At 37.4% G+C, this 17163-nt stretch overlaps 3 protein-coding genes across 7 annotated transcripts; 1 reads left to right on the forward strand and 2 right to left on the reverse strand.

Moving 5' to 3' along the window:
- The first annotated feature begins 129 nt into the window (after positions 1-129).
- On the forward strand, positions 130-10411 carry prepl (prolyl endopeptidase like). 4 transcript variants are annotated; one of them, XM_055162713.1, is made up of 16 exons: positions 130-289; positions 553-666; positions 790-856; positions 947-1109; positions 1194-1282; positions 1372-1495; positions 1566-1782; positions 1856-2047; positions 2113-2325; positions 2827-3002; positions 3079-3295; positions 3362-3511; positions 3609-3759; positions 4830-4918; positions 5014-5087; positions 9281-10411. In XM_055162713.1, the coding sequence occupies exons 1-16, from the start codon at positions 194-196 to the stop codon at positions 9324-9326; spliced, it is 2178 nt and encodes a 725-aa protein (XP_055018688.1). In that variant the 5' UTR covers positions 130-193; the 3' UTR covers positions 9327-10411. The 4 variants fall into 4 exon arrangements, with proteins under 4 accessions (XP_055018688.1, XP_055018691.1, XP_055018690.1 ...); XM_055162716.1 differs by having other exon boundaries at positions 3633-3759; XM_055162715.1 differs by lacking the exon at positions 9281-10411 and adding an exon at positions 5705-5900.
- slc3a1 (solute carrier family 3 member 1) lies at positions 5177-9517 on the reverse strand. Its single transcript, XM_020921356.2, has 10 exons — positions 9274-9517; positions 8980-9159; positions 8696-8841; positions 8490-8615; positions 8293-8412; positions 6525-6649; positions 6243-6444; positions 5894-6076; positions 5683-5808; positions 5177-5608 (listed from the first exon to the last, which is right to left on the reverse strand). Exons 1-10 carry the CDS (start codon positions 9500-9502, stop codon positions 5177-5179), a joined length of 1869 nt encoding a protein of 622 aa, XP_020777015.1. The 5' UTR covers positions 9503-9517.
- A 1149-nt stretch (positions 10412-11560) lies between the features above and the next one.
- ppm1ba (protein phosphatase, Mg2+/Mn2+ dependent, 1Ba) lies at positions 11561-16784 on the reverse strand. Of its 2 annotated transcripts, XM_055162847.1 has the most exons (7): positions 16409-16784; positions 16164-16227; positions 14460-15350; positions 14208-14325; positions 13647-13761; positions 13450-13507; positions 11561-12272 (listed from the first exon to the last, which is right to left on the reverse strand). In XM_055162847.1, the coding sequence occupies exons 3-7, from the start codon at positions 15321-15323 to the stop codon at positions 12243-12245; spliced, it is 1185 nt and encodes a 394-aa protein (XP_055018822.1). In that variant the 5' UTR covers positions 15324-15350; positions 16164-16227; positions 16409-16784; the 3' UTR covers positions 11561-12242. The 2 variants fall into 2 exon arrangements, with proteins under 2 accessions (XP_055018822.1, XP_020776824.2); XM_020921165.2 differs by lacking the exon at positions 16164-16227.
- Between the last annotated feature and the right edge of the window lie 379 nt (positions 16785-17163).

A 17163-nucleotide genomic window follows, 5' to 3' on the forward strand; every position in this document is an offset into this window, starting at 1 on the left:
ACAGACAGTGTAGTCGATTGTAGATAGTAGAGAACGCTTCAGAATGGAATTTCTGCATGACGATCAACGCGGGGCTTATCTGAGTTTGATTGCATTTGCCTTAAGTCCGGCGTTTGTTTTCACGGGAAGTACAGAGGCAACGTTACTTTTCAAATACAACAGCATGCATTAGTTATACTTTAAAAGAATCCTAATGATGCTCACTTTCCATTTACGTACACTTGCTCAGTTTTTTATTCGGAAACGTGTGGATTTTAAACGAGTGGTCCTCCCAAAATTTTACTCCTCGGTGAGAAATCGTACACTGAAACACACTATATCAGCTACTGATCTGTCCTAAATTATCTATTTTACGTTCTTGTGCATGCTTTGAGTCATGTAGTTTTGAGATTAATTAATAAAAAAAAATTAAAAAAAAGGCACAATCTGGACTATAGACTGTATGATCTGGACCAACAAGCCCATCTTAACATTTGAATCACTTGATGCATGTTAGGTGAGATTTAGTGTTATTGTTATGAGGTTGTATGATTTTTTTTTTTCTTTCATCAGGACAACTTCTGTCCCACATCTGGAGCAGAACGTTACAGACACTTGCAGAGGTATTTCAACAGGAGAGTAAGAGCAACATGTCTTCACTTCAATGCTGTACCTAATTATTCCATGGTAAGGCACTTGGTATAAGTTAAGGTATTAATAATTACTAATAATTTTCAGTATCAATTATATCAGCATTGAGTCTTTACAGTATAAAGATACAGCCCTTTGTATAATTTTCTATGTTCGCAGGTATACGGTCTTTATCATGTTTATTTTATTGATACAAATGTCATCTACAGAATTGATCAAAGACAGGGTAAACAAATAATCAGTAATTTCATATCTTTGCACCATAAATTCCAAACAGAAACGTACTGCTGAATAATTCCATTTTGTTCTATTACAGCAAATCAGTCACCAGAAAGACTGCTTGATTTGGAACAGTTTTTAGAAAGGGATGGATCAGGTCCAAAAACAGTAGGGCAGTGGGCTGTTCAGAGAATACGTTTATCACCACAGGAAAGACATCTTGCTGTAACCCTTAAAAAGTATCACAAAGAAGAGCAAAGGTGAAAACTGTATTAATGATTAATAATATTATATTTTGCTATGTACAGTGATTAAGGATGCACATCTTTTCTGCTTTATTTTAGATGTGTAATAATAAATCTTGGACATGAGACTTTATTTTCACTGATTCAGCCTCATGTGATATTTACCCTTGATAAAGTTTTCAGCTTTGGTAAGACTTTTGCTTTATTCTTGACATGAGATACACCTTTTGAAATGATGTGTTAAGCTTTATGTTGCTGTGTTTTTTGTGTGTTAAAGAGTGGGCCACAGATGATGTCCTGTATTTCACAACTATTGTTGGTCTGCGAAGTAGTACAGTATTTTGTCTTGATTTAACTAAAAACAGAAAAATTACATCTGTATTTGCAGAGCCAAAGCTGAAGTAAGAAATTAAGCACTAAGATATTATGTAAGTTATACAACTGTTTTCTTACTATGGCTAAATGTTGCAGTGTATTTGTTGAGGTAGCCCTCACCCGAGATCAAAAACTCCTCACCATCAACTGTAACAGCAGAAGCAGCTCAGAAGTGCTAGTCATTGACAAAGACAATCTGAGTCATGAACCACTCATGATTCAAAGACGTGTGCCAGAGCTTTTATATCACGTTGAGCATTGGAAAGGCTCACTCATTATTCTGACCAATACTGGCCCTGGACAGGAATATCAGGTAAATTCAACATATTCAAATGGAAAATAATTATTTTTTTATTATATATATTTTTTCCCCCAATTATTTGTAGGTGGTTCAAACTTCATTGTCTGAGCCAGCAGTTGATTCATGGATGCCTCTATATTTTCCACCTCCTGGATTTACTATAAAAGACATGGAAATCATTGAAGATTTTGGTGTATTAATTACAAGGACACCTTCTTGTCAAATTGGGCTTACTGTAATGTCACTGAACAATCCCGATGTACTCTACTTTATGGAGGTATCATTATATTTTATCACTTGTTTTGATTATTTAAACTACTGACAAACTTTTTTTTTCCAAAGCTACCATCTTGGGCCTGTGCTTTTGAGGCAAAGAAAGCAGGTGTAGGAGGCAAAACCAATACTTTGGAGTTTTTGATCTCATCTCCTGTTCACCCACCACACCAATTCTGTCTGCTCCCAGAAGAAGGTTTGGTTTTAAGTGCTGAAGGCAATAAAATCTACATTGATCAACTAAATACTATCACTACCTCACGCTTGGAAGCTTGCAGCAAAGTTAGTACATTTAAATTCAATAAACAAAGTTGTATAATGTTTAAAACGTGTCAAAAATAGGCCTGTCGTAACAAGAAATTTTGAAGTGCGATATATTGCTGAAGTACATAAGTAAATATAGACAAAACTAAACTATAATATTGAAACCAACACATAAAGCAGAATTATCCCCAAAAAGTATTCTAAATATACAATATTATTTAAAAAAAACATGAGCTGGAATAAATAAATAACAGAATGCAATACTTACAGTTAGTTTGTCTCTGTATTGAGTTATAGAAGTTTATATTTCAACCTTCAACAGCTCAAATCTCATTGTAGTACAGAAAAATAACCAAACATTTCCCACTGCTACAAAGAAAAAGTACCCACAATAAATATTGACTTTATAATAATTATTACATCTGTCAGGTCTTGAACGATAAGTTGATATAGTAATTATTGTGACAGGCCTAGTTAATAGCAGCCTCCAATTGCCCTTAACTCTTTACTCCCCCACAGGATGGTACATTGGTGCCAATCACACTGTTCCATGCTGCACATTTGAAAGCATTAAAGGAAGTGCCACTGCTTGTTCATGTTTATGGATCTTATGGCAGGGACCATAATATGGAGTTTTGTCCAAAGAAAAGACTTTTGTTGGAATTGGGTTGGGTTTTAGCATACTGTCACATCAGGTACAGATAGTGTGTCCTTTTCTTTGCTTCTCTGTTGCTGTAATAAATGTATGACCTGATTTTGAATGCTTGCTAGGGGTGGAGGAGAGGGCGGCCTCTATTGGCATAGACAGGCTCGTGTTAAGGGCAAACAGAAAAGTGTGGAGGACCTTGTGGCATGCCTCCAACATCTCTTCTCTTCTGGAGTCTCCTCATCCTCAGTCACTGCACTCACTGCCTGCAGTGCTGGAGCCGTTCCAGTGGGGGCACTCTGTAACTTGTACCCACAACTAATAAAAGCTGTGACACTCCAGGTAAGACAAATACTTTTGCTTTATTAGTATTATACAATTCAACTTTGTATTGATTTCTTCCCTAAGGCACCCTTTTTAGACGTGTTGGGGACAATGGAGGATTCTAGCCTGCCCCTGACCATTGAGGACAAAGAAGAATGGGGTGACCCTGTTGGAAATCCTTCACACAAACGTATCATTGCCAGTTATTGTCCTCTTCACAACATCACTCCTCAGGTATAAATTAGTCATTCCAACTTATGTATGTATGTAAGTATGTATGTTTGTTTGTTTGTATGTTTGTTTGTTTGTTTGTTTGTTTGTTTACCATTAGGTTTATTATCGCTTTTTTACCCAGAGGTATCCATCCATGCTGATAACAGCCTACAGTGGTGATTCCAGAGTGTCTTTGAGTGGTATTGTGAAATATGCTGAGGAGCTACAAAAGGCTATTAATTCCCATTTCACCTTGAATCAAAGATCAGGTAAATATGGAGTCTTTAGTAGTTTAGGTGAAGTTAGTTGCTTACTCCTACCTTTATATTTTCAAGTATATCAATTTAAAAATTTATTTTAAAAAATCTGTTGTAGAAATGCTGTTCATTGTTCACTTCATATACCTTATATGAAGTCAGCCTGCATACGTGTGCATGTCCTTAACTAATTATATACCCTTCCCCAATAGACAGGCTCTTTTCACGCTCACTTCTAATGTTGAGCTTCTATACAGACCTCCCTACGCTTCACCCACATCATCATCCTCGCTCTTATTGTTCTAATTGCACAGTTGCTGGTTATCTTAAAGGCTTATGTATGTGTGTATATGTCTGTCTAATCTGCCTGCCTATTCTCCAGAGTCTTTGATAAAAGTGCTGATGGCATAGACATGTGAAGCGTATGGGCCAGCCTATTAGCATGGCATAGAGATAATGTATCGCAATGAGAGATTAGACGGAGCATACTGGGAGCTGTCAAGGTCAAGACCAGACTTGTGAAACAGCCAGCACCACTGAGACAGATGGAGATCATATAGAGGGATTGAGATGAAGCAGGACCATATCAGATGCAAGCGAGGTGGAATAAAAATAAAAGGCAAAGGTGTGACTCAACTGGCCAGTGAGAAAGTGGTGGTAATACAGTATATCAAGATTATTTTTAGTGGAAGAGGCATTATAAAGTAGTTGAGCAGTATTTCTTGTCCTCCGTCATGTCTTTTTGGTTAACACTGATCAGGGATGTTGCTTCTGACAGTTGAAATAAGTAACATATATTTATTGTGACTGTAAGAAACTTGTGCATTCAAAATTAACAAAGCAAAAATTAACAAGCAAAATCATTTATAATAAATACCTATTACCTATGAGAGATGGCTAAATGTGTCAATGTATTTGGTTCCTTGTCTTCATTGGTTAGGGGTCAAAGGAGGGAACCATAACGAAGATCAAATTTTTAAAAAGTTAATATTGTTTGAAGGATATTATAATATAAGATTGACTGAACAATAGAAGGCAGCTAAAGGTAATACTTCTGATCTGTGCTCATCACTTCTTTTCAGAATGTGGACATAAGCCAAATATTATTCTGAACATTCAACCAGGAGCAAATCATCATGGACAAGAAGACTTTGACTTGATGGTGAATGAGGTAACAACTGCATTTATAGTATTTATTTAATCAGGATGTATAAATAGAGTGCAAGATAATAACAATACCAATATAAGAATGTCTTTCTTTTCCAGGATGCCCTTGAGCTTGCATTTCTGTACACAGAGCTGGGGCTAGACCCTCCTCGTCATTTACGCAAGAAACAGAGGTAGCATAAAGCAATGTGAAGCACAAGAAATAGTATGATTTTATTATACTTGAATGCCAAACAGTGACAATGATCATTTATTTTCTGAATTAACATTTGTAAAGAATGCCCATTGCCCCTAGATAACAAGCTTTTTCAGAGATGTAGCACTGATCTTCGTGGTCTTGGTTAAACTTAATTTTACTGGAGAACTGAATCAGCAGACCCTCGCCTGCTTTAGTCTTGATTTCAGATTTGGACATGCTTTTACCATTGTTCATATGTACTGTGCTCATCAAAACATTGAGCTGACTTGGTAACTCCTTTATATTGGAGAGATTTGTGACAGCAGCTTCTTTACCAAAGTTAAGGACCACTAAAAAAGCCCTGTTGAGGCCATCCAGCTCTCTGAGATAGGAGAACACACTGGCATCAGTGTGTATGTAGCAGAACCAACCCCGGTGAAGAGGCAGCTCAGACTCACGCAGTGTATTTAGATTACGATATTGAGCAAGAACAGAGCTCTCATCTTTCATCTGGGCCTAAGGAGGAAAAAAGACAGACTGTTGGCTACAAATAAATTATATGGTATTTGTTACTTAAGAGATTTCTTTACCTCAACATTGACTGTTTTGTAGTGTGGATGTACTGGCAACCATGTGAGATTGGTTTTGGGATTAAAACCTGCATTCATGCCATCACTCCACTGCATTGGGGACCTTTGGGGATCTCGACTAAGGCTCTGTTAAAATACATTATACATAAAATTATTAAATTATGTATTATCCAATTATTTAAATAGTATTGACTTAATCTACTATTCTTACCACATTGTATCTGCCAGCAGGGTCCTGTACCTGATCTTGTGTAATGTTGATGTTTTCCATACCAATCTCCTCACCATAATAGGTAGTTGGTGTCCCCGGTAAAGTTAGCAGCAGCATGTTGATAGCAGGAACATAAGAGATGCCAACACTGGTTGAAATGCGAGGCTTGTCGTGATTTCCAACCTAAATTTTGTATAGAATAATTCAAAACATTAATTGCCTATATTCTCATGTTTGGCTTATAAACACCATGCTCAATTCACCTGTACATATATTGTTTGCTTTAGCATTGTGGGAAGCCAAACTGGGCGGAGACAACTCAATATAGGATAAATGAAATCTGACTCACCACCCAGTTTGCCCACTGCCCTTTTGGCATGTTGGACATCCACAGGTCAACAAGATGTTTTGTCCACAGGCCACTGGTATTTTGGGGCAAATCCAGCAGGTAAAAATTAAAGGGAATATCACTCTCTTTAACCAGTGGTGTGCTGTAGTACATCATGGTCTTTTCCACTTCATGGTAATCATATGATTCAGTTACCAAGAACCTAGAATTAATAGAGATGTTCCTGAATATACCATGTATCATTTATATAAAACAATGCTGTAAACTAGCTAAGGCTTATACCGGTATCTTCCAGGCTCTCTGCTGTAGATGTCCATCTCAGCCCTCCACTCTCTCAGCAAGTCATGCAAACCGATCTGAGTGGTGGTGAAGTCATGGTGTAGATCCCACTCAGTGGTTACTTCCTCCTAACATAAATATGATATTCAGTTTGTTTAGAATGTGTTTGTACACAAAACTGCGTTTAAGTGGTCAGTTCAGATGGACAAAGAATATACATAATACAGGTGAAATAATGATCTCTTTGTTCAGTAGAATCAGAAGAACGTGACCCATTGAGCCTATGGCAATTAAACATCAGTCCTTTAAATAAATGATGGAGGACTGGAAATAACTACTATAATTTATTTATTTATATCAAATCATTTACATTTTTCACAGAAATTAAATTATGAATCCATGCGCCATCTGTAATACTTTGACATGATTCATTTATGAAAATTGTGAAAAAGTGCATGAAAAAGAGAGTTTTATGGTCACATTCACTCATTTGACCAGTGGGCTAATACTCTCAGATTTTTCTCTATAGAGGACTTTGGATGGTCCTCAGACTTGTCTCTCATGCAGCTACATGAGCTTGGTTATTCTTCAGACATGTCGCTATAGCAGCTAGGTGACCTTAGCTTTTCAATAGATGAAGGTAATGGAGAAGGGGTGGTGCTAATGGTGGACATTATTCTCACCTGACTCAGTATGGTGTATTAAACAACCTGGTGAAAATCCTTCCCTCACAGTCCACTGTATATCTGTATATATAGCCAATCAATATCAACAAGACGCCAAGTTTTATTTTAATAAGGACAATTACTTAGTTCCGGGCCTTTATGGGACCATCACCTTCATCCAACATATAATGAATTTCCTTCAGGGTGGACATAAACCACTTTAAAAAGTTGAGAGATCCATAACACATTTATTCTATGAAATATTTGAGCTCTTATATACTGTATAATGCCCTATACTATGGTACAACGTTCTATCCCACCAGTTACAGTTGTAACCACCAACATGTTTTCCATCTCATAATTATCTCTGGTCATGTGACAATTTGCTGTAAACATGTGATATTACACATATTTCATTCCAGTATTTTATTCTTTCAGAAAATATTGAAAATGCATAAAAATATAATATAATATAATATAATATAAGTAACAAAATTAGAGCTTCAAAGTACAGTTTTTTTTGATGGTCACAATTGTGACCAGTGGATTGTAATGGGTTAAAATTCTTTTGTAGGCTACACTAAGTAGATGATTTAGCCTAATACCAATAAAGACGTGAATTAACTCTGTGTTACAAAAGACATTTAACAACTTTACTGTGTTCTTACACATTTTTACAGTTTCAAAGGGTTTAACAATTTTGTTGGCAACATGAATCATTGCTGTAAGAAAAACTGTAAGAGTTTGTTTAGTAACATTATGTTTTAACATTTTAATCTTTTACTAACACAACCCTGTACATTCACCTGACACAAATAAATGATGCGCTGACACATGTGATTTATCAAGAAAATTTTGACCAGTGTTATAATTTTATAACAAATAAAACAGCTATAAATCTATACAAGATGTTTAAACAGTAACAGGATTGTTAAAAGGTTGAACTTTGAGCTTTGTGCTCTGATAACATTCTTGTTATATAAGTAACTGATTGTAAACAACAATAAATTTCTTAAGAAAGCAAAGAAACACTACATACTTGTGGTAAATGTATTAGATCCGATCAGACCAGGTGTATGTACTATTACTTTTGTAAGTTTACTTACAGGTGGCTTGTTAGGATCCACTTGTTGCTCATCTCTTAAATGTTCAGCTTCAAGAATGTGCTTCACAGCATCCATCCTGAAGCCATCCACCCCCTTCTCCAGCCAGAAGTGAATCAGGTCCTTTAAATATGGACAAACAAACCTCAAACCTTTAGTATACAGTTTGTCACAAAAGTGACTGATGTCTGTATACTCACACTTATTTCTCTTCGAACATCTGGGTTTCTGAAGTTTAGATCTGGCTGCTCCTTAAGAAACTGGTGATAGTAGCACTGCCCTCGAACTTCATCATAGGTCCATGATGAGTTTCCAAAAATACTCACCTACCATAGAAAAAGGCATTAATTAAAGAACAGACAGCAGACTGCAACAGAAGCAGAGGTAAAAGGCCCAGAAAACTCACCCAGTTATTGGGCTTTGGGTTGGATGCATTGCAGTCAGTCCAGACATAATAATCTTTGTATTTTTCATCACGTGATCGACTGAGGTTAAACCAAAGATGTTTATCACTGGTGTGGTTGGGAATAAAGTCCATGATCAGTTTCAAATCTAAAATTATATATATATATATATATATATATATATATATATATATATATATATATATATATATATATATATAAAAAGAAGGAGACATTAATAATATTTGTAGATTTATAACAGTTCTGTTTTTCCACAATCACAAACCTCTCTTGTGCATTTCAGCCAGTAGTTCTTCAAAGTCCTGCATGGTTCCAAATAGAGGATCAATGTCACGGAAATCTTCCACATCATACCCAAAATCCTTCATTGGAGAACGATAGAAAGGGCTGATCCAAATAGCTTTAATGTTGAGGTATTGAAAGTGATCCAATTGCTCAAGAATACCTTGTGACACAAATTGACAAAACAATGAAAGCTCTGAAGTATCTGTTCAAAGGTATACAAGTATTATTATATTATTATTGCACTGTATCTATGCTATTGCCTTTTTTGTCTTACCTTTGAGGTCTCCAACCCCATCACCATTAGAATCCTTAAATGAGCGGGGGTAGATCTGGTAGACTGGGGACATCTGCCACCAGCTAAGGCAGCGTGGAGACAGAGCGATAACTGTGATGGTCAGAGCCACAAGAGCCACAGTGCAAGCCACAGTCAACCAGAAGAGGACCTCTCTGAGAACCTTGTAGCGAGCCTGAGAGGAGTACAGGAGCAGCACCTCCTTAGGCATCCCAGCGTACGGCTTGATCTGGGTGTACTCATCTGCATCCAGTTTCACAGAGTCGCATTTCTCCTCCAAATCAAACCTGGTGATCTGAACCTGTGGGTCTGTCTCCTCATCTTCCTGAAATGCTGGGTTTCTGCTGCCTACCTCCATGCTGATGTATAATACAGCCAATGTGTGTGTGGCCAAGACCTGCAGGGTGTCTATGTGAGAGACTGAGTAATCTATCTGCTTGGAGAGGGTCAGAGTTCTCCTCCTCCACAGGCCCTCCCCATCAGAGCTCAGAGTTGCCACTTGTGGAATGTGGGAAACTGGAGAGTTCGGAGAGAGCACCAAAGATTAGACTTGGTTGTTGCTTGTTCCCAGTGACTTTTCATTCATGAAATACTTTTAATCAGTGTCTCACTTTAAAAGATTAATTAAAAGAAAGTGGTATTTGAATTACACTGAATAAATTATAATCTATGTTCAGATTAAAGAGAAAATCAAAGTGGCATTTTTTAAAACTGCCCTGCCTGGGCCTGCCCCACAAAGCCATTTTCTCTGCTTTGCTCCTTTGACTACCAAGAAATTAACACCAATTTTCTTAACTCAACACCACTTATTTCCTTCTTGCATAACTGTGCAAACTTTAACTGTCAACAACACTATACAGTCAATTGCACAGATAAGAGTTGTTAGATGCTCTTTCTGAAACCACCATAATCTTAATTGGTTTACTATGGCTACCCACAAAAGAGTAACAGACAAAAAAATAATTTTTTGAGTCAAAGTTTAATTCCATCAGAACAACAGTCAAACACAATATTTTCTGAAACAAAGGGGTCAAAGAGCTTTCTGGTGCCATTAAATGACTAGGAAAGTAGTGCTGTGTATATTCAGTCCATGCAGTGTAAATAAAAGTGAATTTCAAGAATGTAAAAAGTCTCGTCTGTTAATCCCCTCTCAGTCGATCTTAACCCAGTGTTTGGTATAGCTTAATATTCTAGTCCAAACTCAGTGCATTTGATTAAAAAGATTCTCAAAGTTATTTGTGAGACAGCTTTTTCAAATTAAACATTTTAAAAAGGAATATTTGAGATCAGCTCACAGTCTGAGTAATATTGTTTAGTAAAGCATTTTTTTTGTCATATTTTGGCCACACAGAAATTCTGTATTCCATTACAATCCATTCTCAAAACATGCACATTTACAAATAATCACCCCATCCCAGACACAAAAAAGCATCCCCATAAAATATTGCAAAGGCAAAATAACTACAAATTCAAGTACCTGTTCCTTATATGGCACTATGAAGAATGTACCACAAAACCAGCCAGTGATCTAATAAACAAATTTTCAGTCAATTCTGCAACGCCCAGTAGACTTTCTACTGAATAATTCAGTGATTAATAAAGGTTACACTGGTATACATAAACTTAGACTTAATACACCTACTATGCACTTAATGGTTAGACCAGTGTATTTTAATTAAGGCAAAGCTTATAGCTAGGGTTAATCAGGCTTTTCCCTCTGTTTCCTATGACACTCACTTTCTACAAATGAAAAGCCAGGACACAACTATAACAAATCTGAGGGCTAATAAAGGCATGTAGTCATTGAAAGTATTTTGTGTGCATGTGAAGGGATGAAAAGGGGAAGAGGAGGCAAACCCCAAACTCTTTGGAACACACCACTGTGTAATGTGTGTGTTTTGTCAGTTCGTTCATTTCAAACACATAAAACCACAGCACACACACATTAGAATTATGAATACTAGTGGGAGTAAAAACTCAAAATATATAACTATATATATATACTATATATATATATAACTATATATATATACTATATATATATACTATATATATATATATATATAACTATATATATATATATATATATATAACTATATATATAACTATATATAACTATATATATATATAACTATATATATATATATATATATATATATATATATATATATATATATATATATATATATATATATATATATATATATATATATATATATATATATATATATATACTATATTATATATATATTATATTTATTATATTTATATTTCTCTTTGTCTACAATATCAGCAGCTTCAAAAGCTTAGGATTCTGGCGAGCTGATGCACATGGCTATAGCACTTAGAAGGAAAAGAACAATTGTAAGGTTCTTGAGTAAGAGTTGAGAAACGTGCAATGGACACAACTCACTTGAATAGGAACTGTGTTGATGTTCTAGCTAACAAGATATTGAGTAAGTATTAGTATAAAGTATATGGATATTGGAAGCTTTAAAATGGCAATTTCTAGTCAGAAGGGCAGCTTATTACCCTCTCATGTACCAATAACTGGACTGGAATGATAGCATTCTAGCAATGTTGAAGTTGTCATGTGTGCCATGTGCAATTCAACAGTTCAGTGTCTTCAGTATTCAGCAGTGACGTTTGGTTCATTGTGAGCTGGACAAATGAGTTTAAATGTGCTCCCATCTTTGAACAAGGCACCTTAGGATAAGCATTTGTGTGGAGCAGGGCTGCTAACAGCTCAAATTGTGCTTCACATCTGATGTTCCTGTAGCTTTTATTTTCAAAGACAATTGATTTTCATATTTTTAAATCACACAATTTAAAATCATTGTGTACTCCTTAGATGTCACCATGTATAGTTGAAAAACCTCGAGTTGACAGATGTGATCTTGAATTGAAAAATGGTCCTATTTTTGGTAAAATTGGGCGGGTCTGCTGGACAGCTACCACTGGTAGTCCATATCACCTCCCATCTGAAAAATAAACACACGGAGAGGGGGGCAGAAATAGATTTGTGTTACTAAATACATAGTTTACTAAAATACATTGACGTCTTCCATATGTTGTACTTAACACCATTTTTTCCTAAAAAAAAACAACAACAAAAAAAACCAAACACTGGAAACCGTTAGTGTTCTTATGATAGGAGTATCTCTGTTTGTAACTGTTTGGGCACATGACCACTCCACTGGTCTTTGTGAAGGGCTCGACATAAACAGGCTGCTGTACAGCTGCAGGCACTTGGGTGAACTGCATGCGAGTGGGACCGGTGCATGCGCGTCTGTGTGTGAGTGATGTGCTAAACAACAGACAGGAGCAGAAACAACCACTCGGCCTCATCTGACCCAAAGACACACACCTTTGACTCTGAATGGATCTACATGCTTAAGAGCTAGAGAGTGGGTCAGAGCAGGGAGCAGGGCTGATGAAGGAGAGACAGGGGGAGTAGAGTATGTGGTGAGGGGGGCACTGACATGCCTAGAGGACTATGTTCTGTGTGTATGGTTGTCTGTGTTTCTGATGAGGATAGGAAAAAGAGGAAGGGATTTCACACTTATATATGCTCTCACTTACCAAATGAAACAGGAGGGCTGCGTTAATTAGAGGTTGAACACACAGTTAGACATCCCTTATCAATATATATATTATAATTATGTCTTAAATACTCCTAAGCACTATCCTATATTGTACAAAACCAATGTAACATTTGCTAACAGAATTCCCATGAGCCAATTAAGCTTTTGTATTGGTCTGTATTTTGGGAACAATATACGAATCCATCAACGAAAATAAATAAAAACTGTCCCTATAGTGTACCAACAAGTCACAGCAACATCACAGGACCACACATGCACCACAGCTCTGCTGTAGATGTAACCATGTTGTAAACTAGATGTTTACAGTGGTTTCAAAGTGTGACATGCACTTCTTATGTGGAAATTAGCAAGACATGTATCAAACACCATGCAAATAAAAAAACAGTACAAGGTCAGCTTTACTTCCAACATATATGATCAGAAAGTCTGAAATGTTGCATTCTTAGAATGTGTCTATGTCCCAAGACTTTCAAAACAGGTTGTGTGTCTGTTTAATTCTCAAAAGCTAGCACATTTAGATCAATATTTTAACATGTATTAAATAAATGCTCACCCCATCTTCCTCCCTGTATGGGTTCATACTGTTGTATACTGCTTCAATAACACCGTGCCTGCAAAAAAAGCAAACAAACAAAAAAAAACAATTTTTTTAAAACTTTTTTTTTTCTTATATCAACTCCCAAGCATTTCATGTAAAGACGAGTGTGAATGAAAAATCAATCAATGGCAGGAGACATAGTCATAACTTACTTGCTGGCGAGGCCTCCTCCTGGCGGTAGAGGCGGCATGTTGTTGTCAGTAGAAAGGTTCCTCATCACGGTTGCCAAGTCAGGATAGCCATCCTCACCAGGCTGGGACATCATCTCTGAAAAAACATTTTAAACCCCTCAGTTCAAATGCTCAAAGTGGATCATTGATCACTGGAGACTCAAATTGTTGCTGACCAGGCCTATGTAGCAAAAAATAGAAATTAGAACATGAACGGAGTGCGAGTGTCACTTCTAATTTTAAATATATCAAAGAAAACTGGAATATAAAGTATAAGACAGTGAGTTGCAGTGGAATATAAAATCAGGTCATGATCGATTTAACGCAAGAGCTAGAGGGGCGTGTTTAAGCCTTATAATATAATAGATGAGAATAAGAGCAAGTCAAGAGCAAAATGATAAACTGTATAGCACAGTCACTGCAAATCCCCAAACCACAAAAAAAGTTTCTCCATTCATGTGCTCTCTGTTTAGTCTGATAACTTTAGAGGCTCTGGTAGAAATACATGTATTTAACCACTGTTACTTTTGACAGTGTTTGTACCTTCAACTTGAGACTCCAGGTACTTGTTGAGTTCAGCATCTTTCCTCACAGCTTCTTCGGAGACTTTAGGGGCATTTGTCAAACATACCAGCACCACACTCATATTATCTCGACTTCCCTAGGGCCAACAACACAGAAAATAATCATTGTACTATCCCACAAAATTGTGTTTTAGGACCATTTTGAAACAATATAGTTAACTGGGATGGTTTACATTAAACAAATCTATTTTAGAGTATAATGTGTCCATACCATGTGAAGACAAGTATCCACCACTTCATTGCACACTCGTTCCAAATCACTGGTCACCTCAAGTCTGGATTTTACAAAAACACATAGGTCTTCGTTGGACATGACATCCCAGATGCCATCACATGCCAAGATCACAAACTGGTCCTGTTCTGGGGCACGCACCATTTCAAATACTTCTGGTTCAGGGCTGACCAGCTGCTCTGTGGGGCCCTTGCCATCCACATTCTTATAGTCATAGTCCCCCAAAGCTCTGGACACTGCCAATGACCCGTTCACCCTCTGGATCATAACTGTACCCCCTGCATTCTGGATGCGCTCTTTTTCTCGAGGGTTACCAGGCTTGTGGTCAAGCGTTGAAAAGCACACATTAGAGTTGCGATAAAGAACAGCACGTGAATCTCCACAATTTAAAAAAAAGAAATGATCTGGTGAGATGAGGATGCCCACAGCTGTGGAGCCACTGCGGTCCATACCATTTCTCAGATCAGAAAAACTCCTCATATGTTCATCAATCTTCAAGAAGCCAGTCCTGATTCCTGCCTTTACAGCTTCTATTGAGGGCGGCACCACCACAGTAGGCTCACTGCCAGTGCCATCACTCTGCAGCCCGAAGCTGGCGCTGATGATGTGCTCCAGGAGATGTTTGGAACAGTAGTTAGCAACTTTGGAGCCAGCGTGGCCATCGTAAACAGCAAAGAAAGACCAGTCCTTCATACTAGGAGAAGGAAGTCCCAGAACAGCTGTGTGAGCATCCTCCATCTCCACTCTCCAGCCCTGCATGGAGCTGAGCCCATAGCGTAGGCCATTTCCCTCCCCATGAGAGTTGTGCTTTTGTGTCTTTGGCTTGTCCAGGAATGCCCCCATTGCTCCGTCTCCAGAGACTTATGCTCTCTGTGAGGGACAAAAACAGAGGAGGAGTATTAAAGATGTTCTCTCAGATAATGTAAAAAAAATCACCAGCAAATCCCATATTTTAGGTATGAAGTGCAATGTGAGCCAGATGGACAGTACTAAAGGGTGGAACAGGTTTCTTTATACAGTGACTCAGCACTGCAGATCATCAAAGAATTTCCTGGAACAAGATCTCCAAACCATCCTCAACTCACTAGCATTAGAACAGTGAAGAGGTTGCTAGACAAAACTGGAGTCTGCCATGAACTGACAACTGAGTGCAGTACACTTTTACTTGACTCATTTAAGTGTACATATAGTGGATATAAATTTTGTTTAAAACTCTCAAATAAACAGCTTATACAGCTATTTTAAAAGAAGGATGACACAAACTGGAGCTGAGGGTTTGGCTATGGAGACAGGCTAATGCTGGATTTCACTATCAAGGTACTCCCTCATTTACTGGATTACAGTGACATGAATAGACAGTACTTGTGTGTTACAAGGCAAGTCCACTCACGTCAGCTAATAGACAGATAACAATGAGGCTAGTATATTATGCTTCAGCACGTCTTTGATGTGTGGTGTCATTATTACTCCAGGTTGTTTGGTTATTCTGACGTGCGAGTGTGAGTTGCACCTGTTGCATATGACACCTGACAAGTCTCGACGACCCATGGCACTGTATTGTACAACGTAAAACCGCACATAGCTAACAAAATGAAAACATCATACTGAAGTATATTACCTCACATTAGGTGTTTATGTCTTACTTACAAACAATCGCCTTCAAACAAGCTAGCTAACAGTTACCTTTATAATGAAGCCACTTGAAACAGCGACAGGAAATAAACGTTAATCAAATTGAACTCACAGCCTGAAAGAAAAGCGTTAAGAGACGAATCTTACTGTAGACTAAACCAAAGACCTTTAAAAACATTAACACGTGTAACTTTACACATGTCTAGTTAAACTGAAATAACTTCGTAGTAGCGTTAGCTGCCACTAGTTCGGGGAGTCATAATGTTAGCCGCTAATTAGCAAATGAATTTACTTACTTTGCGCGTAAAGCCTATCAACACGTTTTTCTATGCGTCCGAGAACACGTATATTAACTTAAGACCAGTGAATGGTGTCGAAAGGCTCAACAATTGTTAACGTAGCCACTTTCGCCTCTCGACCCTTGCTAGTTAGCTAGCATTTATTAAGCTAGCCAGCATTTCACACAAATGACGCTAGTTCTCCTTTCAGCATGTCTCTGCACTGGAATAAAGGTTTAGTGTACATATTGGATACTAAAGCCCCGTGACCTTCGTTTACTAAGTCTTTGTCCGGTCTGTAACTCATGGATTAAAACGAATGCTGAAAGAGGGATATCTGTGATTGATTTTCACACCTAACGTAGCTAATTCTGGCTAAAGCTAAATGTATGAAGCTGATGACGTTCTTTTTAGAAGAACCAGTTTGTGGGCGGGATGTTTCCCTCGCACCGGCCTGTGATAGGACAGAAACTATCACAAATCAAGGCTTATTTGTTAGTTTTAATATCATTCAAAATTATCTCGAGTGGAGAAAATGTACGCTAGGTTAGAAATATATTCAGAATAACACTTGGACAAGTAAATTCTAACCTACATTAACCCCCATCTTCAAGCACTTACCGCAAAGGGACTTTCTCTTTTTGTCTCCGCATCACCAATCCCCGTCCATAGATGCGCACATCACATAGACAAATGTAGACGGAGATGAATGAAATGGGTCATACAAATGTGCTTATTGTCATAAATGTACATTACTTTACAATTAGTTCTTC

This window comes from Boleophthalmus pectinirostris, unplaced genomic scaffold, assembly GCF_026225935.1.
Source record: "Boleophthalmus pectinirostris isolate CB_2022bp ecotype Guang Dong unplaced genomic scaffold, ASM2622593v1 HiC_scaffold_5, whole genome shotgun sequence".
Classification (NCBI taxonomy): domain Eukaryota; kingdom Metazoa; phylum Chordata; class Actinopteri; order Gobiiformes; family Gobiidae; genus Boleophthalmus; species Boleophthalmus pectinirostris.